This window comes from Lithobates pipiens, unplaced genomic scaffold (genome assembly GCF_037356315.1).
Source record: "Lithobates pipiens isolate NorthernLeopardFrog02 unplaced genomic scaffold, aLitPip1_a1.2 Scaffold_28, whole genome shotgun sequence".
In the NCBI taxonomy this organism is placed as follows: domain Eukaryota; kingdom Metazoa; phylum Chordata; class Amphibia; order Anura; family Ranidae; genus Lithobates; species Lithobates pipiens.
Genome location: NW_027507789.1, coordinates 134141421 through 134165588, shown reverse-complemented (window position 1 = coordinate 134165588; position 24168 = coordinate 134141421). Strand labels below are relative to the sequence as shown.

Here is a 24168-nt window from a genome sequence, read left to right as displayed (position 1 = left end):
TGTCATCGAGCACTTCTACTGTCACGGGGGCAGACATTGTGTCTGAGTAGGTGCCCGGCAGGGTATGTGGAATATCTTGAACTGCCGATTGGGAGGCAACCTGCGCATACGTGGAAGAGCCCGGAGATGGGGATGGGGATGCAGACCTACTCAGAAAGCGGTCTAGGGTTTGCGAGGGCCGTAATTCCGGAGATAGAGACTGAGGAAGGTGTTTCGGCCCGTATTTCACCATGAGGCGTTGGAACTAGGTATATATTAGTTATATGCAATGGCTCCCATGAGGAGATGGCGACTGTGCGTTATAGGGGAGCATAGGAAGGTGGCAAAGGTCAACGTAGAGTGATTACATGTCTGTCAACAGAGGAAACCCGGGATGTGACCCCGAGATGGAATGTTGCAGGATATAGCTCACAGGCCTGCAAGGGGGGTGGTAGATAGACAGCAGCGACACCAAACAAGTGGGGGACCTCAGCATATGCAGCTACACCAGTTAGCAGAGTGGACAAGGGAGAAACCAGGTTGGAGAAAGGCCAGATGAAGGTCTCAGGGGACAAAGGAAGGGGTTGGGTGGTCCAAGATGGCCGCCGGCTAGGCCAAGGTCACAGTCTCAGGGGATGAAGGCACTGAAGGGGTGGGTGAGCAGCCTTCCTGGGGTGGTCAGACTCCGCTGTGGCAGGAGTGAGTGCCTTCACCCAGGGGAAAGGTAAGTTTGGGGCTGGAGGGAGTCAAGTAGAAGATCCTCCGGGTGTAGCAAGATGGCCGCCGGAGCTCACCTCAAAGTCTGGGGTGCTGGTGTCCTCTCAGGCTTCCGGGAATCGGTCGCTGGCTCCTTGTCACAGGCGGGGGATGTCCTGTATGGCTTGCGGTGGTGGATGCTTGCGGGAGTAGCCGTATATCCGCTGGTCGGAAGGCCTGGAGAGCGGAGTAGGCCGCAAGATGGCGGCGCCCGGCCTAGTGTGCTGCTCGCAGCCGCGAGCCGGATTGCGGCGTCGAGACCGGCCAAAAACGGCCCAAACCCAGAGCCAAAGTATCCCGCGGTACAGATGGGTGCTGTAGCGGGTTTAAAAGTGCGTCCCGAGGGAGGATGGATGTGGATGGCGAGAGGCACCAGCGGAGCTTCTCTCGAACACGTCCGGCCTCTTCCCTGCGGTTCTGTTTAATGACTGGCTTGAACTCTGGCCTGGCTGACTACTCTATCCGGTTACTGGACTCTGGCTATGCTTTGACTACGCTTTTTCTATTTACCTTTTTATTTTTATTTAATAAACAAGTGTGATTTAATTGTACTTCTGTCTCGGTCTGATTCATAGTTTCTGACACACACTAAGCAAGATAACACATTGTGGTCAGTTCTCTAGCTGTACTGGGAACTCAGGCTGCTCTCCTCCAATAATCAGACTTGTTCTAACATGCCCCCCTGCACAGCCAATCACTGGGAGGCTCAGTGTGCTGCTGTTTCTCCTCCCTCCAGCTCTTATGCAGCTGAGAAGGAGAGGAAATGTGATTGTTTATAAAAAAAGGGAAAACAGGTATTTGTAATTTTTTATATCTATATAAAAATGGTTTGCCTTTCATTTCTACTTTAAACTGAATGGGTTGTTTTACAAGGTGACTGTTTACAATAACTTTAACTGGTTGCCGACCGCCGGCAGTCAAATGATGGCCAGGCGGCACGACTCTTGTGGCGGAAGGGCGTCATATGAAGTCCTCCCATTTAAACAGGGAATGCGTGTGATCATGCCACAGAGACACTGCTCGCCACCAAGGGGGGTGAACAGCCATTGGGTATGGCTGTTTACCACGTGATCAGGCGTTATGAAGTCACGGCCGATCACAGATAGTTACACCCCCACTGTGCACGGCGCATGCGTGTAATCGCACTGCGCGTGCACGTTGGTGGTGACGTGTTCCCATTGGCCGGCTGTTTATCCACGTGATCGACTGTGATCCCTGGGGGGTCTATACTAATGTAGGGGGAGTTTGTCCTGGGGGGTCTATAATAATGTAGGGGGGGGTTTGTCCTGGGGGCTATACAAATGTGGGGGGTGGTTTGTCTTGGGGGGTCTATACTAATGTAGGGGGGTTTGTCCTGGGGGGGTCTATACTAATGTGGGGGGTTATACTAACGTGGGGGGGTAGTCCTGGGGGTCTATACTAATGTGGGGGGGAGGTTTGTCCTGTAGGGTCTATACTAATGTGGGGGGTGGTTTGTCCTGGAGGGGGCTATACTAATGTAGTGGGGGTGGTTTGTCCTGGGGGGTCTATACTAATGTGGGGGGGTAGTTTGTCCTGGGGGGCTATACTAATGTGGGGGGATGGTTTGTTCTGGGGGTCTATACTAATGTAGGGGGGGTTTGTTCTGGAGGTCTATACTAATGTAGGGGGGTTTGTCCTGGGAGGCTATACTAATGTGGGGGGGGGGGTTTGTCCTGGGGTCTATACTAATGTAGGGGGGGTTTGTCCTGGGGGCTATACTAATGTGGGGGGGTGGTTTGTCCTGGGGGTCTAAACTAATTGAGGAGGTGGTTTGTACTAATGGAGGGGGGTGGTTTGTCCTGGGGGTCTGTACTAATGGAGGGAGGTGGTTTGTCCTTGGGGGTCTGTACTAATGGAGGGGGGTGGTTTGTCCTGTGGGGTCTATACTATTGGAGGGGGTGCTTTGTCCTGGGGGGTCTGTACTTATGGAGGGGGGTGGTTTGTCCTGGGGGGGTCTGTACTAATGGAAGGGGGTGGTTTGTCCTGGGGGTCTGTACTAATGGAGGGGGGGGGGTGGTTTGTCCTAGAGAGGTCTGTATTAATGGAGGGGGGTGGTTTGTCCTGGGGGGGTCTGTACTAATGGAGGGGGGGTGGTTTGTCCTGGAGGGGTCTGTACTAATGGAGGGGTGGTGGTTTGTCCTAGAGAGGTCTGTATTAATGGAGGGGGGGTGGTTTGTCCTGGGGGGGTCTGTACTAATGTAGGGGGTGGTTTGTCCTGGGGGGTCTATACTAATGGAGGGGGTGATTTGTCCTGGGAGGGGTCTGTACTAATGGAGGGGGTGGTTTGTCCTGGGGGTCTGTAGTAATGGAGGGGGGATGGTTTGTCTTGGGGGGGGTCTGTACTAATAGAGGGGTGTGGTGGTTTGTCCTGGGGGTCTATACTAATGTGGGGGGTGGTTTGTCCTGTGGGGGTCTATACTAAAGGAGGGGGGTGATTTGTCCTGGGGGGGTCTGTACTAATGGAGGGGTGTGGTGATTTGTCCTGGGGGTCTATACTAATGTGGGGGGTGGTTTGTCCTGGGGGGTCTGTACTAATGGAGGGGGTGGTTTGCTCTGGGGGAGTCTGTTCTAATGTAGGGTGGTGGTTTGTTCTGGGGGTCTGTACTAATGGAGGTGGGTGGTTTGTTCTGGGGGGTTTGTACTAATGGAGGGGGGTTGTTCTGTACTAATGGAGGGGGGTTGTTCTGTACTAATGGAGGGGGGTGGGTTTGTCCTGAGGGGGGTCTGTACTAATTCAAAAACACAAAGAACAGGGAGAAGGTGCGCCAGACTAGGTGAAGTATAAAAGATAAAGTATTTATTAAAATAAAAAACATACGGCCAAATGGCTACTTACAAAGGTCAGAGTGATTTAGGCATGTAAATGAAATAGGGATGTATCCATGTCTCAATCTGGTCCACGGGGTTTGCAGAGCTGATGGAGTATAAAAGCAGACATGGGGGACGACAATAGGCTTGCCTCTGTGTTCCAAAAGCTGATTTGGAGCTGCACCTTTTATACTCCATCAGCTCTGCAAACCCCATGGACCAGATTGAGACATGGATACATCCCTATTTCATTTACATGCCTAAATCACTCTGACCTTTGTGAGTAGCCATTTGGCCATATGTTTTTTATTTTAATAAATACTTTATCTTTTATACTGCACTTAGTCTGGCGCACCTTCTCCCTGTTCTTTGTGTTTTCGAATTCTTTAGAGAGCCCTGCTTCTCCTCTCAAGACTGTTGCTGCCGACGGTGCTTTCCCTATATTATTACAAATGTTATGGTTATTGACATTTTAAAATACTCATACTCAAATAGAGACTATACAGTGACTGATTCTTTGCGCCATATGATCCCAAATAGGGGTCTGTACTAATGGAGGGGGTGGTTGGTCCTGAGGGGGGTCTATACTGATAAATGGGGGGGGGTGTTTTGTCCTGTGGGTATATACTGATGGGGGGGGTCTGTACTGAGGGAGGTGTTTATACTTAGTGGGGGGTCTGCACTGACGGAGGGGGGTCTATAATTAATGCAGTGGGGTCTGTACAGAGGGATGACTATAGTTGGTGGAGGGGGGGTGATACCATGTTTTACTGCAATGGGTGACACCAACCCTAGTGACGCCACTCCAGCTGCGGGCTCTTATTTCCCCTCTTCCTCTCCTCCTCATGCGCGCTGCTGTACTAATGACTGGCGCACAATGTATTTCCCCCCCGCCTTCATAACAGCCAGGGAAGAAAAAACAAAGGAGCAAAGAAGAGGATTGTGGGACATGTGGTCCCTAGGACTGGCAGCCCCACTGTAACACGGAAACTGCAGCCCACACAGCATGCGCAGCTAAATGGGAGAGAGAGAGAGCCAGGAGCCTGGGAAAGCTTTCAGGGAAGTACACCCAGGACTCCAGAAGGAGACGACAGTGCTGAGAGAACACAATCAGAGAGAGAAAGCCACACAGCCTGGCGCCATCCCCTGGTGGAGAAAGGAATGGAGTCATTGCCAGAATATAGATATGGGCTCTACCTAGCGGAGCCGCCACAGGCAATTCAGAGTAAGCAGACTCCTGATCAGAGGAACTGTTGTTGCTGTATCACTGGGTCAGGTGAGAGGGCCGATCGGCGATTATCTACTAACATCCATAGGAACAGTCTCTGATCATCTCCTGTACTATGTCTGCAGTGTCTGACCATCTCTTGTAACATGTCTGCAGTCTCTGACCATCTTCTGTACTATGATTGCAGGCTCTGACCGTCTCTTGTATCATGTCTAAAGTCTCCGACCATCTCCTGTACTATGGCTGGGGGCTCTTTCTAACAGAAGCCCCTTCTGTGTGCATCAGAGAGACTCCCCTCCAGGTCTCATTAGTGTACGCTTTTCCTGTATTTTCTTTATTGGTAAAAGATCATGGGAGGATCCCAGGGTAACAAAGACTTCTTACGGGAACATCTCTGTGTTTGAGTCGTTGTCATAGAAACATTTGTAAAGGGGAGGAGTTAGTAAGATGACCACGCCCATGTGGGGACTCCAGAAATATTTCTGCACCAAGGCATCTGTGACCCTAGGATCGGCCCTGGGGGGCTGACATTGTCGGATGTTTTTTCACCTTAATGCATAGAATGCATTAAGGTGAAAAAAATGTTTACCTTTACAACCCCTTTAAGCTATTTACTTGAATCTGTACCTTGCTCTCCCTCACTGCTATCATTTCTATCCAATAAGAGCACATAAGGGGCCATTAAAGTGGTTGTAAACCCTTACAAACCACTTTGACCTACAGGTAAGCCTAGATTAAGGCTTACCTGTAGGTCCAAGAAATATCTCCTAAACCTACACGGTTTAGGAGATCTTTGCCGAAAGACAGGCACCGCTGCGCCGTAGACAGCGGCGCGCAGGCGCACTGAGTGTGCCGCCGTTAATGGCAAAATGCCACGAGTGGCGGCTCCCGTGCGCATGGTGGGAGTGACGTCATCGCGGCTCAGACGAATGACAGCGCCGGAGCAGCGAGACCCACCAAGAAGATGGAGGCTCCGGACTACAGGGGACAGTGGTGACTTCGCTGGCTCTTGTATCAGGTAAGTGACACATAATGGACTACTATGCGATGCAGGGAATCAAAGAAGAAGTAAACTCATCAGGGTTTACTTCCTCTTTAACTTTCATCTCAAACCCATTGTACATTTGCATAGTGAGCAAGTTGTAAATATAATAAAACATAAAAGAACAAATAATAGAGTGTACCTAGCATATTTGGCAGCGAGACCAGTTTTTTTTTTGTTTGCTTTAATAACAATCCCCTACTTTATAATAATAAATTGTTTCAGAAACAATCATGAAATAGAACAAATAATAATAACTGGAAAAGAAACATCATCAGTGAAAACTATGGTGGCCCTTACACAGGTGGTCAGTAGAAAAGCTTCTTCTTGTTTTGGCTGTCAGTGTAGTGGTCCCATACATTGGTGGCCAATGGGAAAATTACCTCTTTTATTAATGGTCAATGGGAGAAGGACACTCTTACATTGTTGACCAGTGGGAAGACTTCCCTCCTTTAAAACAATTATACCGCTAATTAATATCAGTGGGAGTCTGAAACTGATCATTGCTCAAGGAGCCCCTAGCAACCTCTGTAGGCACTCCAAGTTGAGAAACCCTGAGTAGGAGAGACTTTCACTATTGACTGAGTGGTGTCAACCCTGCCTAGGTGTTTTCTGCTAAACTACTCAAAGGGGGTTATTTACTAAAGGAAAATCCACTTTGCACTGCAAGTGCATCTGAAAGTGCACTTGGAAGTAAAGTCGCTGTAGATCCGAGGGGGACATGCAAGGAAAATAAAAAACAGCATTTTAGTTTGCAGTTGATTGGATGATAAAATCAGCAGAGCTTCCACTCATTTCAGATCTACCCCTTAGATTTAGAGCAACAGCACTTCCAAGTACACTTGCAGTGCAAAGTGGATTTGCCTTTTGTAAATAACCCCCAAAGTCTTTAACTTTCCTATCACCACAACATAGAGGCTCATAATTCTGTAGTCCCATTGTACTAACTAGCAGGGCTAATAAGGCTCCTTGAGATAACAGAGGAAGTGTGACCAAGACATTGGTTACATGTGAAAAAAACAGTGCCACTCAAATGCCTCCCATTTGTCCTTCCATCAGTTCTCCTCCCAAATTGGATGCCAGCTCCTGTAGGGGCACAACTCACTACATGGAGCCACAATAGCAAAATTAGGGGGCTCACACCACACACACAACCCATTTGCTGGTAAACTAGTAAAGGTTGCTTGCCTACATTTCACTTAATTCATAAAGTTTAGACTACTATCCAACAACTTACTTCTCATGAACGATATACCCAATATATGCCCATATGGAATAATCTACGATTACCAGAAGTAGCGAAGCTTGAAAACTTTGACTCATGTAAAAGGATCTGGCATTATGCTTCTTCGTCAGCTTCTTGATAATGATGCTTTATAACCATTTAATAGAAATTCCATCTATCTAACAAATAATTTTCAGTACTTGCAGTTGCGGCATACTCTCAGGAGTCAGGCAGCAACTTTCCCATTAAAATATAATCCTTCCTCAAGTTTAACTATGGCAGTATCTACAAGGAGCTCCAAACAGGGACTCATTGGTGACATATATTTCTCCCTACAAACAACAACTTGTACAAGCACACAGGGTGGTAGTCTTGGGCGGTGGCAAAGGGATCTGAGACCATTAGGGATTAGGAATTGGAGCAAGCTTTGGAGAATTTGACCAGTCTCTTTATCCTCCTTACAATGTCTGACCCTGTTATTTATTAGTCACAGGTCTCACTATACTCCTCAAAAATGACTTACTTGGGGTAAAGCAGCTACACCAAACTGTCCAAGATGTACTACTGAAACTGCATAGATATTGGGAGTATATATTTGATACCGTAAACACTCTATGTTGTGTTGTGGCTGTGGTCTATACTGTACTGTATATAGCCCGTAAACTCATATTGCAAAAATCGATATAAACCTCCCCACTAGGGCCGAAACAACTAATCGATTAATCGACAACTAATCGATTATGAAAATAATCGATTACTATTTTCATACTCGAGTAATCGGCCACTAACATAATGGGGTTAAAAAATAAATAATAATTAGCCCTTTATAGTACAAAAAGAGCAAATCGCTACTGTAAATATTACTTTCACCATCCCATAGTAAAAAATGAACCCCCTTATGCCGCGTACACACGATCAGAATTCTCGTCGGAAAAAGCTCTGATGGTTTTCCCGATGGAATTCCGACGGAATTCGGCTCAAGCTGTCTTGCCTAAACACGGTCACATCCAATTCCGATCGTTTATAACGCGGTGACGTACAACACGTACGATGGGACTAGAAAAAGGAAGTTCAATAGCCAGTAGCCAATAGATTCTGTCTCGTAGTTGAATCTGAGCATGCGTGATTTTTGGCGTGTCGGAATTGCATTACACACGATCGGAATTACTGATATAAAGTTTTTCCTTCTGGGAAATTGAGAACATGCTATCAATTTTTGGCTGGCGGAAATTCGGACAGCTAAATTCTGCTGGAGCGTACACACGGTCGCATCTTCCAATGAAAAGCTCTCATCAGTCTTTTTCTGGCCGGAATTCCAATCGTGTGTACACAGCTTTACAGTTGCGATTGTTTGCTCTTTTTGTACAAATTTTTGTTTTTTTTTAACCCTATTATGTTAGGCCTGGGTCACACCTCTGTGTTTTTTGGTGCTTTTTGCAGAAACACAGTTCATTTACATGGTTTCCTATGGGACATGTTCACATCCATGATTTTTTTCAGCTGCTGCGTATTTGGAAAAGACAAGGACTTTTTTTTTAACGCAAGATGGTGCTATTTTGTTTTTTTGGTTCAATAGACTTCAATGGAGAAGCTGCAGAAAAGCATGTTATAACACAATTTGTGTTTTTTAATCTGCCCAACAACAAATTGGCCAAAAAAATATGTAAAAACGCAAATTGCAGCAAAATTACTTTTTTTTGTTTGTTTTTTAAGGTTATTAACCGATTAATCGAAACAATAATCGGCCAACTAATCAATTATGAAAATAATCGTTAGTTGCAGCCCTACTCCCCACCAATTTCTCAATGGTCTGATGCAAACAATTCTAATTTAAGAAGGGAGGGATTGACATATAAACACAGGAAACGCACCAACAAGTTCTGGTAAACGTGGTCTCGTTGTCTGGACTCCAATTTGTCTGTGCAAATATGTTGAGCCTACTGATGAGTTTGTTGAAAGTTAGCAGAGGGATAGAGCCCTGGTATGGGATAACGGTACATAAGCCGTTGAAGTGTAATTGTTAAACTTAGCATAAAGGCTTGCCTTATATTGTTGTCAATTTTATATATGAAGAATGTAATCATTAACCCATTGTCACTATGTTAAAAGGTCTTAAGTAACCATGATTGTATAATCTGGAAGTTGCATAGTCTACTTGAGTTTTTTTTTCTATATGTCTAGTGGTCCTGTTTTGTATGTATTAGTTATGTTATAAATTGCAAAAAAAAAAAAAAAAACTCAATAAAAAAGTATCTGAGTTAAAAAAAACGAATAAAGGATGCTGCAAGGTTCAGGGACTGTGATCTATGTGATGTACCCCGCCTATTGTCGTTTTCAAGACACAGGGCAGCTCTGAATTTCTGATATGATATGATCACTTTTTGAACAAAATGCTTTCAATGGTATATTTAGCAGACTAAATCGTAGCAAATATGAGAAAATAGTTAGGGTTTACATACATTTTAGATGCATTTAGACTGCCCAAAATAAAAACCTGGTAAACTAAAACGACAAATCTGCTTTAATCAATCAGGCAGGCATTACTGTATATATAAAATCAAGTGATTATTACCATGATTTATATGCTTAACAGTATACCACTATCATTGAACAATATACAAATATACAAACCCGATGTCCCAGGGTGCAAGAATTCACTTCTCTCATGCACACTGGATGTTTTTACAGCTGCTGTTTTTAGCTTCAGGCATTTTTCTATAGCCAATAAACTTCCCAGCATGTTACCCTATAGCAGTGATGGCAAACCTTGGCACTCCAGATGTTTTGGAACTACATTTCACATGATTCTCAACTACACTGCAGAGTGCATAAGCATCATGGGAAATGTAGTTCCAAAACATCTGGCGTGCCAAGGTTCGCCATCACTGCCCTATGGGGTTGATTTACTAAAACTGGCGAGTGCATAATCTGTTGCCCCTGTGCGTGGTAGTAAATCAGCTTCAAACTTCAGTTTGTTAATTAAGCTTTAACAAAAAAAACTGGAAGCTGATTTGTTTCTTTGCAGAGCTGCCCCATATTTTACACTCCCCAGTTTTAGTAAATCAACCCCTATGTGTCTATTGCACACACATTTTTTTGGCAGGGGCGTTTTCTGTCTGAAAAAAAAGGAGTTTTTCAGCTGTAAGAAGGCTCTTACTATGATAAAGGCTTAAAAACGCTGAAAAACTTGACCATGCAGCGTTTTAGAGCCATAAGCTTTCGTGGGAGTATAGCTTTGCTAAAATAAAAAAGCTGAAAAATGCTGAAAAACTCACTCTACAGCTACAGGTTTCTACAGCTAACGCTACTGCTGCTTTTAAACATCCAGTGTGGGTGAGGCCAATAGACACATTGCTGCCCTATATAATCTTATATATTATAACTGTATACAGGGAAAATCTCATCACTTTCACCGGCACGGGGTTACTCCAAGTTCCTGAGTCTGACAACAAGATGTCTCTGCAGTAGTGGGAAAAGGAACTGAATAGCTGAGTGCACACAAGAAAAGACTGACAGATATACACATTTTCTACTGCAGCTGATCTGATCAGGAGCGATTTGAACAGCTCTCCTCTTCGCTCTCCGGCGCAGGAATAAAAGTGCTCAGAAATCCTACTTGTGATGTATTATTTAAATATATACAAGATGAATGTGATTTGTCTCCAACTCTGTGCACGTAAAGTCTTATATAATGCTACACTTTATCCCAGACTGCACTCTGTCTAGGCAACTAATGCAACACGCATTATGCTTTTTTATAGCAAATGTGACAGAGACTATATTATATTTTGTATGTATTGTACCTTTTGCAGCCAATAATTCCATAATTGATGAAGTGAGCGTAATATTAACGGCTTCATCTCTTACTGGTTTTATTTTTTTCCAACTCATGCATAATATGCATGGTTTATACAATGTAATGACTCAGCCGCTTTACTGTACAATATAACAAATACATGCACATTTCAGGGCAAGCTGAGATGCAAGTCAGCTAACCTGTCAGTATAGATTGGAGCTGTGACAGGAAAGTACTTCTTGGAAACCCAGATGACAAGGGAAGAACTCTGCAGACAGTGCCCCAGTGAAGACCAATTCCCTTATTATTCCCTTATCATCTGCACATCAGCTGAAATTTCTGGTCATACTTACTGTACATGTTCCTGAACTGACCCCTGGAATGGAGGAGGGATAGAGCAGGAGTTTGAATTTCAAGATTGTGTAGAAATGACTGATTGCCTTAGTCCCTACATATCTATGTCTGGGGATAACAGAGGCTAGTAGACCAATTCTCTGATGGTCTTATGCCGCGTACACACGACCGGACTTTTTGACAGCAAAGGTCCGGCGGAACGAGTCCGTCGGACAATTCGATCATCTGTGGGCTCCATCGGACCTTTGCTTGCCAAATAGAAATAGAACACGTTTTAAATTTTCCCACCGGAACTCCGCCGGACCGAGAAATCCGTTTGTGTGTATGCTGGTCCGATGGACAAAAACCGACGCTAGGGCAGCTATTGGCTACTGGCTATGAACTTCCTTATTTTAGTTCGGTTGTACGTCATCACTTTCGAATCCTTCGGACTTTGGTGTGATTGTGTGTGGCCAAGTCCGTTCATTCAGAAAGTCCGTCGGAAAGACCGTTGGACCTAGTCCCTCGAAAAGTCTGGTCGCGTGTACGCAGCATTATAGTTCTGGCACAGATGGGTTTGATGGCACAATGAAATCAAGCATCAGGTGTCAGGATAAGGATAAGAGATCCCATTAGAGTAAATGATTGACAGTAGTAGGTTGAGGGAGAAGTTGTGTACAGAGGGGGTGTAGAGTGGGCAATATGGAATAAATATGGAATAAAATTGGGGCCAAAAGAGTGCATAGAAATATGGATAGTAGAAGAAGAGTGGTAAATGGCTGTGGAGAAGAGAGGAAAGGAATTAGAGAGAAGTTAAGTTGATGGCCCAATGTTGGTCATTATATCTTGTAATGAACAAGGTACCATTATGTTCTTTAGCAGATATGGGCCCATCCCCATTAGTAGTGTCCTCTCTGTATCAGTTGACTGCCTTCTGAATGTGCTGGAAGTCATACGCTTTTTCTAGAAACTTTGTAGTGAGTATGGTGGCTTGATCATCATAATCCCTAGTATTAGTACAGTTTCTGTGCAATTGGCATATATTTTCCTTCCACGTCAGATGATGGGAACTATTCCGATGAAAATAAGAGTTGCCAGCTATCTCCTTAAAGTGTGTTTTGGATGTGATGTTGCCATCTGCATCACTACCCAGTTCAAGGTCTAGAAAAACTAAAGATTCAGCATCCGCTACATCAGTAAAATGGATGCCGAATTGTTTGGAATTATAATGAGGACATCATCAATGTACCTCCCGTAATATACCAGATGTCCAGCAAAGGGGTTCTGGGGCCAGATATGAAAATTCTCCCAGAACCCCATAAACAGATTGGCATAGCAGGGTGCAAAATGTGCACCCATAGCAGTGCCTGATATCTGTATATAAAACTTGCCCTGGAAAGAAAAATACTTCCTCTCCTTAACTATATGTCGTATATAAACATGTCGTACTTACCTGTTCTGTGTTATGGTTTGCCCAGAGCAGCCCTAAACCTCCTCCTTCTGATGTTCCCTGACAGCGCTCTTGACTCCTCCTTTGGATTCATGCCAGCTTTAGCTATCTGTTTTACCTCCCAAAAGATATGTAATTTTGTCCATCCAGTCATGAGATTAATTTAAAACTACCAGATAACACACCCTGGTTGGTAACCTCACGTTTCCCTACTGCAGGTAAGCAGTTAGGTTTTCCTCATGTAGTGATTGGGTGATGAGGAATTTCTGAGTCACCCCTCTGATTTCATCAGCCCATGTGCACAGTAATAGAGCCTGACCAGCTCCTATACATGACCCTTTCTCTCCCAGCTCTTTTTTTTTAATAACAGTACAATAGACTGATATGAACATTATATGCATTAAGGTGAAAAACCTCATGTGATGCCCCCCCAGAGCCCCCCTTTTACTTACCTGAACCCTGTCTTTCCAGCGACAGAGATGAGCACACCAGCTCCAGCCGGTGTCTCGAGTCCTGACTGGATAGATTGATAGCAGCATAGCCATTGGCTCCTTCTGCTGTCAATCAAATCCAATGACGATGGAGTTGGGCAGAGCCGAGTCCTGCTGTCTGTGTCAATGACAGCAACAGGACATGGGAGGGCACCTGCACGAGTGCCACCCGAGAGAGAGTGGCTCTGCAACGGGACACTCAAGAAGAGGAGGAGCCAGGAGTGCCGCTCAGGGACCCCAGAAGAGGAGAATCAGGGCCACAGATGTGTGCTGTCAAAGATGGGGGTGACATCATCACACTTCTTACTTGATGGTATCACCCCTCTTGCAGGTGTCACTTGGGTGTGCGCCGCACCCCCCCCCCCCCCCCCCCGGCACCCCCATAGTGATGCCACTGCACTACACATTACAATTAAATTATACAATCTCTTTTAGATCTAACAAAAAGTGCAAGGGTCTGCCTGTTTGGAAACAAAATCCTTGGTTAGATTAGGTAGGTGCTCATATTACAAAATTTTGGTAAATCTAAAGTTCATTGTACACAAAATGTATGATCAGATTGTAACTTGTATGGTGAGCCTTAAATCTAGTACACACAATTAGAAAATCAGATGAAAAATACCGCTTTCAAAGCAATCGTGTGATAATCTGATCGTTAGTACACAGCTTTTGAGAGCTAATCATGACTGTTCATCCGAAATTATCCAAAGGGATAATACCATACCAGATTGTTTGATTTTCGTATAGTATAGTATTCATCCCAAAAAATTGAAAGAGCAAGACAACGCATGCTCGGAAATGAAAGAATACATTACGATACAATACAACACATTATATCACTTCCAAAGTTGTATTCTGACATATGTGAATTTTCGTACGTTTTGTAACTTCTTCATTTTCCATGAGACTAGCATCATAAAAAAATGAACAATCATTTGCCCGATATTCTCATCGTGTGTACGAGGCTTAAGCATGTCATTCTGCAGGATGAAGAATTTTTTGTACCTTAGTTAAGCACAATTCTTCCTAGGTTTCAGCTGGAACGACGAATGTCCCTCATTTACAGGGCATAAAGCAACCCTGACATGATTTGTTTACAGAATTACTACCACATCTAAATCACGCTATAAATCAGATTGTATCAGAGGACTGCGCTTTGTTCTTATTAATGGCTTCTAGCAGATGTTGAGCACCTTCATTTCAATATCTGTAATTACTATAATGCCGCGTACACACGGGCGGATTGTATGGCGTACTTAGTCCGTCGAAACACATTTCAGCGGACAATCCGCTCGTGTGTGGGCTTCAGCGGACTTTTTCAGCGTGCAGTCCGGAGTACTAAGTATTTCGGTTTTTTCGAAAATTCTGTCTGTCGTACTTTGGTTTCAGCGGACAATACGGTCATCAGTATGCTAGTTCAACGGACTAAGAATGGCGCATGCCCAGAAAGGATTTACACGGCGGAAGGGTGCTTTGCTGTGTCTTGGACTTCCTATTTCTAGTCCCGTCGTACGTTCTGTACACGTCATCGCGCAAGCTTTCGACGGACTGTTTGTGTATCCGTGTGTTGTGGTAAAGTCCGTTCAGTGGAAAGTACGACGGACTGTCCGTCGGATTATATGACGGACTAAGTACGCCATACAATCCGCTTGTGTGTACGCGGCATTAGTCCCGGCACAGTGGTGTAGTGGTTAGCACTCTCGCCTAGCAGTAAAAAAGGTCACTGGTTCAAATCCCAACCATGACACTACCTGCCTGGAGTTTGCATGTTCTCCCTGTGCCTGCGTGGGTTTCCTCCAGGTACTCCGGTTTCCTCCCACACTCCAAAGACATGCAGGTAGGTTAATTGGCTTCTGTCTAAAATTGGCCCTAGTATACAAATGGGGATCTTGGATTGTGGCTCCTTGAGGGTAGGGACCAATGTGAGTGTGCAATGTAAAGGGATAGGGACAATTGTAGACACTCACTCAGGTTGAACTGGATGGACTGATGTCTTTATTCAACCTTACTAACTATGTAACTATGTAACTATGTATGTAACATCAGAGTTATATATGTTGTAGAAATTTGCAGCATCGGAAATGTTCAGCCTATGTCCTATGCCAGAGTTTGAAAGACGGGTGCCATGGCTTTGAGTGGTCAGATCCCTTCCTGGTACAGGACATCAGAGGTATAATGTTATCCAAATGGCTTATTCACACCACATGCATTATCAGATATTTTATATGCATTTTCCTGGGAAGACAAATTAAAAAAAAATCACGTTTTCAAGTCTGCACCAGCATGTTATATTGCAGAATGCTGGGGATAAAAGGCTGCATGCTGTATTTTTGGCTCTTTACAATTCACCCTTCAAGTCAATTCAACTGAAGCGTTTGAAAAACGCAGTGCATCTAAAACACGTCATGACACATCAATGCAACACTAATCAGACTCAATTTACAAATCTTCGCCAAGAGATCAAGGATCTTCATTATCACCATATGACTTTAATTCTCACATCTCCTTGGACTCCTTGGAAAACAACTATTACTTATTAGTATCCTGTGTATCTCAGCACATGAACATAGGTTCTGTGTTTAGTATAGGCAAGCACTAAGGCAGGGGTAGGCAACCTTAAAGGGGTGAAGATCTACCTGAACAACATGGGAGAAGTCAAAGATTACCGGGGAAAGTGTCGCCTCCTCACACCTGATTTAAACCTCTAATTGCCGTACTACTGTGTCTCAATCAGGTGCATTGCATGGCTATCATGGGTTTTAATCAGGTGGTGAGGAGGCAACGTATCGCCTCCTCACCACCTGTCAAACACTCGGATTGCTTTTCGGAGGATCAGCAGTGCCTGCAGCACTTGTGAATGAGCCCTTAGCTGCATGTGGCAGCAGCCGCCTTAGGGCTTGTTCACAAAGTTGTGGGGTTGTACGTTTTAATTGCGGTTTTATCTCCCCTATTCCATACCCCCTATAGCTGCCAAGGCAGCCGCTAAAAGGTGTACACATGCCGCAGCAGAAATTAAACCGCCTGTTGCTTTTGGTGGGTGCTACCGCCTGCCAATCACGACCTATTTAAGTAAATGGGACCACTCTACAAGTGCCCCACAACTGCATGCTTCCTCGGGGTCCAAGGGGTTAAAGTGGTTGTAAACCCTTACAACACACTTTGACCTACAGGTAAGCCTAGATTAAGGCTTACCTGTAGGTCCAAGAAATATCTCCTACACCTGCACGGTTTAGGAGATATTTGCCGAAAGACAGGCACCGCTGTCTACGGCGCATGTGCCGTAGACAGCGGCGCGCAGGCGCACTGAGCGCGCCGTGGTCAACAGCGATATGCCACGAGTGGCGGCTCTCGTGTGCAAGTGTGGGAGTGACGTCACAGCGGCTTTGCCTAATGACAGCAGCGGAGCAGCGAGACCCACCGAGAAGCTGCAGGTGTGGTGCAATTTCTAAAAGTGCATCAAAATGCCTGCATTCAGAAGAAGACGTCTGTGGCTAAGCTCAGCAAACCTGCAGCTACACTGCACCTGCGATATGGGTAAACCGCAGCACATCAGTGTGAAAGCAGCCTTATACTATTAGACCCAGTATAAGAAGATCTCTTCTTTCCTGCTGCTGGCACCACTCTGGAGACCGCTACCCAGGATAAGAGGTGGAGTGCAGTAGTCCCTCTACATTGCACTCTGTTTGATGCTCTAGAATGGTGGCTCAGTAAGACCAGACCGAGACCTACCAGTCACCTGGCCGCGATCTAATGGTAGATCACAAGCTACAGGCTGCTGACCCCTGCACTAAGGATTTTATCTCCTTAGAAATGTTAAAGCTGACCGATTCTTCGCATGCAGCTCCCCTGGTCTGCAGCGTCTTCCGTGTATCTAGTAGATAATTGAATACAATGTTTCCATTCTAGTAAAGTATGTTTGTTTTTACATTTTGCAATAATAAAACAAGAAACAAACACACACAAATGCAGGTATGCTAATCTAAAATAAAATGATATCTTAAAGCGGAGGTCCACCCTAAAGTGGACCTTCCGCTCATCGGAACCCTCCCCCCCCTCCGGTGCCACAATCGGCACCTTTCAGGGGGAGGGGGGTGCAGTTACCTGGATAATCCAGGTAACTGCACCCACTTCCGGGATAGCTCTCTGCGGAAAGGGGCGTAACTTACGCCCCTTTCCGCAAGTGCCCGCCCCTTCCCGCAAGTGCCCCGCTGCCTGCTGGGAAACACACAGATCCCAGAGGCAGCGGGGAGCGTCCTTATTGCGCAGCGCGATTCGCGCATGCGCAGTAGGGAACCGGGAAATGAAGCCGAAAGGCTCCATTTCCTGATTCCCATACCCAAGATGGCGGCGGCAGGACCCGACAGGCGACCTAGAGATCGGCTTCGGGTGCCGACATCGCGGGCGCGCTGGACAGGTAAGTGTCACTATTTTAAAAGTCAGCAGCTGCAGTATTTGTAGCTGCTGGCTTTTAAAAAAATAAATAAACGCGGAGTCCCGGCGGACTCCCGCTTTAAAGCCTAAGGCTGCATTCACACCTGAGTGTAGCATTTTCAAGCAGAAGATCGCGTGAATTTACCGCGATTTTGCAGCGTTTTTACCGCAATTTTGTGCAGGGCAAAAGGTCACCAATGTTAAAAGAAGAAAACGCCCAAATCTGCTCAATTTCAAAAAAGGGTCCGGAACTTGTTTGAGCTTCAGGCGACATGGAGTGGAGATGTGAACCATCTCCATTGAGAATAATAGATTTTCCCCCCCTAGCGTTTTGTAGCTTCAGGCTTCAAGCTACAAAACACTCAGGTGTGAATGGGGTCTAACTCTGCGAAAAACAAAAATCCCCCTTAGCAGTGGGGCTGTCCCCTGCACTGCAAGGGTTAAATACTCGTTTATGTCGGGTGACTAGGAAAAGCAGGTTAACTTACCTGAATCCCAGCTTCCCTATGGTCTGGCACGTGGACTGTCCCTTGGCTTCCGCACATCCAATAAAAGACTTTGAACCCTGCATTGTACTTGATGGCATCAGAACAGTGTAGGGGAGAAGAGGCTTTTGGTGCTGGCCTTAGAGCAGGGGTATGCAATTAGCGGACCTCAAGCTGTTGCAGAACTACAAGTCCCATAAGGCATAGCAAAATTCTGACAGCCACAATTATGACACCAAGAGGCAAAGGCATGATGGGACTTGTAGTTTTGCAACAGCTGGAGGTCCGCTAATTGCATATCCCTGCAGTGCTTGTGAGTCCAATGCACGGCTATGGGTTCTACACTGTACTTGATTTATGACTGCCTTAAAGTAGGGAAGAAGAACCTGTGGGTAACCTACAGCCTGGAGTGCTTGTGGCTTGTCTCCCAGTGTCCCCACGTCCAATGCAGTGCTTTGAGCCTTGAATTGTATACTTGATCACGTCAGAAGATTCGCAGGGGAGAAGCGCCTGCAGGCAGCGGCCTTACAGCCTGAAGTGCTTGTGAACCGTTTATTGGCTTCCCCATGTCCAATGAAAGGCTAGGGCCCCACCACTTAATGACATCAGAGGACCTGCCAAGGAAAGTGGAAAAGTAGCACTGGACCTGTGAAGTTATTTTATTTGTATTGCTATCTTAAAGTGGTTGTAAACCCTGTAAAAAAATTCCAAAAAATTATAAAAAAAACATGCAAGACAAAGTCATAAGGAGCTAGTATGCATAGCATACTAGCTCCTTATGAATTACTTACCTGAAATCGAAGCCCCCGCAGCGTTCCTCGTTCACCGCTACGGTGGCCGACATCTCTCCGAGGGGGTTACTTCCGGGTAGCGCGGCTCCGGCGCTGTGATTGGCCAGAGCTACAATGTCGTCAATCCCGCACATGCCCACAGGAGCTGCTGGTGGCGGCACAGTACAACTGAAGCAACGGCACGTACGTGACATATCTTCAGTTTGCTTAAGTGCACATGTGCCAATGACATCGGCACATGCAAATACAGGGATATCTCCTAAACCGTGCAGTTTTAGGAGATATCCAGTGTAGCTACAGATAAGCCTAATTATAGTCTTGCCTGTAGTATAAAGTGGTCGTAAAGGGTTTACAACCACTTTAAAGTATTGATGTTGGTGTAAAAAATGTGGTACCCAGGCAGGCGGCTTCTATACCCCAGAGAATCTCTGTACACTGTTTGACTTGTAGTGTAATGCAACAAATATGGAAATCGAAGGCACACCAATGATAAGACCTGCAGATAAGACTTTATTCCAATAAAAGTGAAATGGACAAGCCAAAGTGTAGCCAACAGGTTTTGGGGTTCTAAAAAAAGCCCCATTTCATCATGGATAAAAAAACATAAGGACATTGCCATATCAGTGCAATATCCCTTCCTTAGGGTCATAGTAAAACCAAGTACCCAATTGCTAATAGTATTGCATGTATAATAATTAATGGCAGGTAGCATTAAAGCAGAGCGCCACCTAAATGGGAAAGCTCCACTTGTTTGCTTCCTTACCCCCCCCTCTGCTGCTACATTTGGCACCTTTCCAGGGGCAGATACCCGTCCCCACTTCCGGGAGACCTCGCCATGGTGGGGTCCCTCATAAGTTCAGCCCCCCTCCTCCTTTCCCCGCTGCCGGGCCATTCACAAAGCAAATCGCACTTAACAAATGTGCAGTAGGGAACCCGCTGTAAAGCTGCAAACGAATGGTGGCGGCAGCACTCGAGAGCTGAATGGAAAAAAATCAAAACAATAAAAATGCTAGCTATAAGTTGATTATATAAATTGCAAGCAATAACGGGAAATTATTTAGAAAAGTCCAGGACAGGGGAGGAGAGAATTACAAAGTCCATAGTGAACTGGATGACGAGGCTTAATGGTGTATCTTGTGGAAAGCATGCACTCAGGGCAAAACTTTTCTTTGGAGAGAAGCCAACTTTGAGATGCAACATGGAGGAAAAATAAATAAATAAATAAAACAGAGAAGCGCCTCTAAGTCCCTGTACACACAGTCGGAGATTTCGACAACCAAATCCGTCGGATTTTGTCCGTCGGATCTTGTCCGAAACTGTTACATACATACGGTCGGACTAAGTTGTCAAAAAATCCAATCTTTCAGAACTTGATGACGTAATTTCGTTACGATGGGACTACATTCAGGCTAGTAGCCAATAGCTTTGATGTAGGAATTTGATCTGAGCATGCGTGGCACTTTGTCCGATCAAAATTCTCTACACATGATCGGAGTATGTCCGATCGAAACAGTTGGTCGAGAAATATTTCCAACAAGTTGGAAAATTGGGTCCGACGGATATTCCGACGGAATCAGTCCGATGCATACCACACACAGTCGGATTATCCGACAACACGGTCCGATAGGACACATTCCGACGGATTCTCCGACCGTGTGTACAAGGCTTAAGTGCAATATTTATTGTACAATTGCAAGTAGTCAATCAAACACTTACATCAAAGTAAGAGAAAGAAATCTCCCCTCAGAAGAAATTGGGACTTTTTAGGCTCAAGGAATGTGAAAAGGTCAGGAATAATAGCATTCAATATATTGTACAATATACAGTGATACAAAGAGGGGAAAAGGGCAGGTTTAAGTCAATTACCAATTACTAGAATGCTGTTCACCTGGATACAATCAATGGAACATATGTCTTAAATAACATGTTTCAGTGCTTTTTTTGCATATGTCCCATTAATTGTATCCAGGTGAACAGCTTTCTAGTAATTGGTAATTGACTCTCCCTGTGCAGAGCATTTAAACCTGCCCCTTTCCCCTCTTTGTATCACTTGATAAAGGAGTACGCATGCTCCGTATGAGCTTTGTGCATGCTCTTAAACGCATTTTGGTTCTCCCCTCACCACGGTGACGTCACATGCCTACTGGTGCTGTGCTTCAAGCTGATTCCATCAGGCTTACCCAAAACAACACAGGACTTGCCGGCTTCTTCCTGATGCACTGCGGCCATTATGATGGAATGTGCCTTCAGACCGGAGGCATGGAGGACTGTTCCCCATGGGGTTCTGTTCCAGATGAGCTCACCTTCCCTTACGTCGCTGTACGTTTTTGATTGACTACTTGCAATTGCACAATAATTATTGCACTTAGAATGGAAAAAATTGTCTGGGGTACTCACATTGCGGAATCCCTAGATGGGTAAGTGTCCTAATATTAAAAGTCAGTCGCTACATTATTTGTAGTGGCTGACTTTACATTTTTTGGTGGGGGGGGAGCAGGACTCCTCTTTAAGTAACAATCATTATACAGGAATCTCTTATTTGTCTTTGGGTCTTGACCTTTATTGTAATAAAGTTGTGTCTTGACCTCTTAACAGTGGTGTGGCACTGCAAATTCCATTTTTTGTTACATCAGAGGACCTAGGACCTCTGGAGAGTATGGAGGATGAGCCTTTTGACACTGGTCTTACAGCCTGGAGTGCTTGTGAACTGTCTCTCAGCGTCCTCACATTCAATGATATCAGAGGACCAGAAACTGAGTGTAGGGGAGAAGAGCCTGTAGGCATAGAAAGGCTATGGTCCCTGCATTGTCTATGATGATGTCTGAGAACTTGCAACTGCTGGAGCATAATGGAGAAAGCCTTGAGTACTTGTAAATTCTTTGTGTCCTCACGTCCAATGCAGTGCTACTATTACTGCGTTGTACTTGATGACATCAGGGGACCTGCGACCGCTGGAGTGTAGAGGAAAAGAACCCAGCGTTGGTCTTGCAGCCTGGAGTGCTTGTGAATGTTTTTTGATGTCCTCACATCCAGTGCAATGCTACAGTCCCTACAGTGTACTTAATGATGTCAGAGGATCTGTGACTGCTGGTGCATGGAGGAGAGGAGCCTGTGGGTTCCTTTTTTTTTTTTTACAGCCTGGAGGGCCTGCTACGTAAGTTATTTTTCCAGTCCCTACATCTAACCAATTATTTAAAGTGGTTCAAAAGGCTGAAGATTTTTACCTTCATGCATTTTATGCATAAAGGTAAAAAACCTTCAGTGTGCAGCCTCCTCCTCCACTTCCCTACCCTTAGGCTAACCTGAGCCCCCTCTTGATCCAGGAATGTGAACAGGAGCCTTGGCTGTACTTGATCTCTCTCTCCTTATCGGTTGAGACACAGCAGGTGGAGCCATTGTCAATTACAGCCAGTGAGGAGGGAGCGGGGAAGGAACAAGCAGCGCTATATGTTTCTCATAGACACATAGAGGCAGCTAAGGAACAAGCATGCACGAGTGCCCCCACAGCAAGCAGCTTGCTATGGGGGCAATTGGCAAGGGGTAGGGGCCAGGAGCACAGGCGGAGGACCCAAGAAGAGGGGGATCGGGACTGCTCTTTGCAAAACCATTGCAGAGTAGGTAAAAAATGTTTTATTAATAAATAAATACAAATCTGAACCTCCACAAATGCTTTAACCCCTGCTTTGTGGACAGCCTGACTACAAGATTTTTGTTTTCCCTGGAGTTCATCTTTAAATTGATCCATTCTCCCTAGGTGATCCTTGCACCTCCTAGAACACATTAGTTTCACACAAACAAACAATGATATTAGCGGTACCCTGGGAACACTGGCATAATGTGGGGGGTCAGCCTGCCCTAGCCAACTGCAGAGACTCTAGTTTAGGGAGTAAGGGGTTTAATAATGTACTAGTGGAAGGCACTCTTACAGTCAAGTGGTTAGGGGTGCAAATTACTTGACCCATGCTACACCACTGCCTGGGAATAATAAAAGGGTCCCCCTGACTGTAGAGTGTTCCTCCTTACCTTGATGAGCTTGCACCTGATCTGGGCAGACACCATATGACTGTTCCTGAGGTTGCCCACTCTGAACATCAGACACAACTTGCCATCGCGCTGGGAGATGACCGCATTCTGGCTGAACATGAGGGTCTCGGCTCTCTTCTTGGGTTGGGACATCTTGATGAACATGCAACCTATGAGGAAAGCATCCACAATGGAGCCCAGCAGAGATTGGAACAAGAAGAGGATGATGCCCTCAGGACACTTCTCAGTGATGTACCTGAAGCCATAGCCGATGGTGGCCTCTGTCTCTATGAAGAAGAGGAAGGCAGAGGGGAAGTTGTAGACATTGACCACACAAGGGGTGTAGCTGTCATCATGAGCCCTGTTTAGATCCCCTCGGATGTAGGCAATGATCCACCACATTGAGGCCATCACCAACCACGCCACAGTATAGGTGAGGATGAAGATCAGCAGGTTCCATCTCCATTTCAGGTCCACCAAGGTGGTGAAGAGGTCGGACAAGTATCTGCTGCTCTCTCCTCCTAGGTTCCCATGCTGGACATTGCACCGACCGTTCTTGTCTACAAACCTCTGCCTTTTCCTTTTAACAGAAGGGAAGAAGCCACCTCCCACAGTGGTGGTGACAACGTGGTACTCCTCTCCAAATTTCCTCCTCAAAGCGGACATCTTCTGACCGGTGGGAAGTCCAGCTGTCTGTGTGGGAAAAGTTTCTTTAGCCTTGTGTCAGCCCTGCAGCTCTTGGTGATGGCCGTGCATGTCTCCGAGGTGCTGGCATTCAGCTGCCGGCCACTGACTTGTACGGGGACCGTCTACTTAGAGCGCTGGGTGCTGTGTGCACGGAATAGGAACACTCCGCTCCTCTACGTCTTCTATGTCACCGCCAATCACCGGAGCCGTCATGCCCGCTCACACACGCCAGGTGGCGCCAAAGACACAGCCAAAAGGAAGGCACTGCAACAAAAATGGATTGCACAAAAAACAAAGCTGCAACACATTACAATAGAATTGTCATCAATGAGTCTCCCGATGTACATCGCCTCTATCAATACACGGCTGCTCATTGTCTGCGGTGTCTGACTGCAGATCTATAGGCAGGATCCCACTTCTGATGGACCACACAGCATGCATTTATTGTCCTATGATATTTGTTATATATTGTCAGAGATTGGAGTGCAGACAGTGTTATCTGTGATCCCAACTTATCAATATGCACAACAGCAATGATCACCCAATACATGTCCTGTACACATCACAGACCAAGGGAGGAGCACGAATAGTACACTATATACTATGATCATAGCAATCTGGC

The 24168-nt window shown here is 45.6% G+C and overlaps 1 protein-coding gene across 1 annotated transcript in view; it reads right to left on the bottom strand.

Moving 5' to 3' along the window:
• The window catches only part of LOC143935604 (G protein-activated inward rectifier potassium channel 1-like), a 169235-nt gene extending 145500 nt beyond the window's left edge, over positions 1-23735 (bottom strand). The window contains exon 1 of the mRNA XM_077459590.1: positions 22860-23735. Within this exon, the coding sequence (XP_077315716.1) occupies positions 22860-23525 (666 nt within the window). The 5' untranslated portion in view covers positions 23526-23735. The remainder of the gene's footprint in view (positions 1-22859) is intronic.
• Positions 23736-24168: the final 433 nt, after the last annotated feature.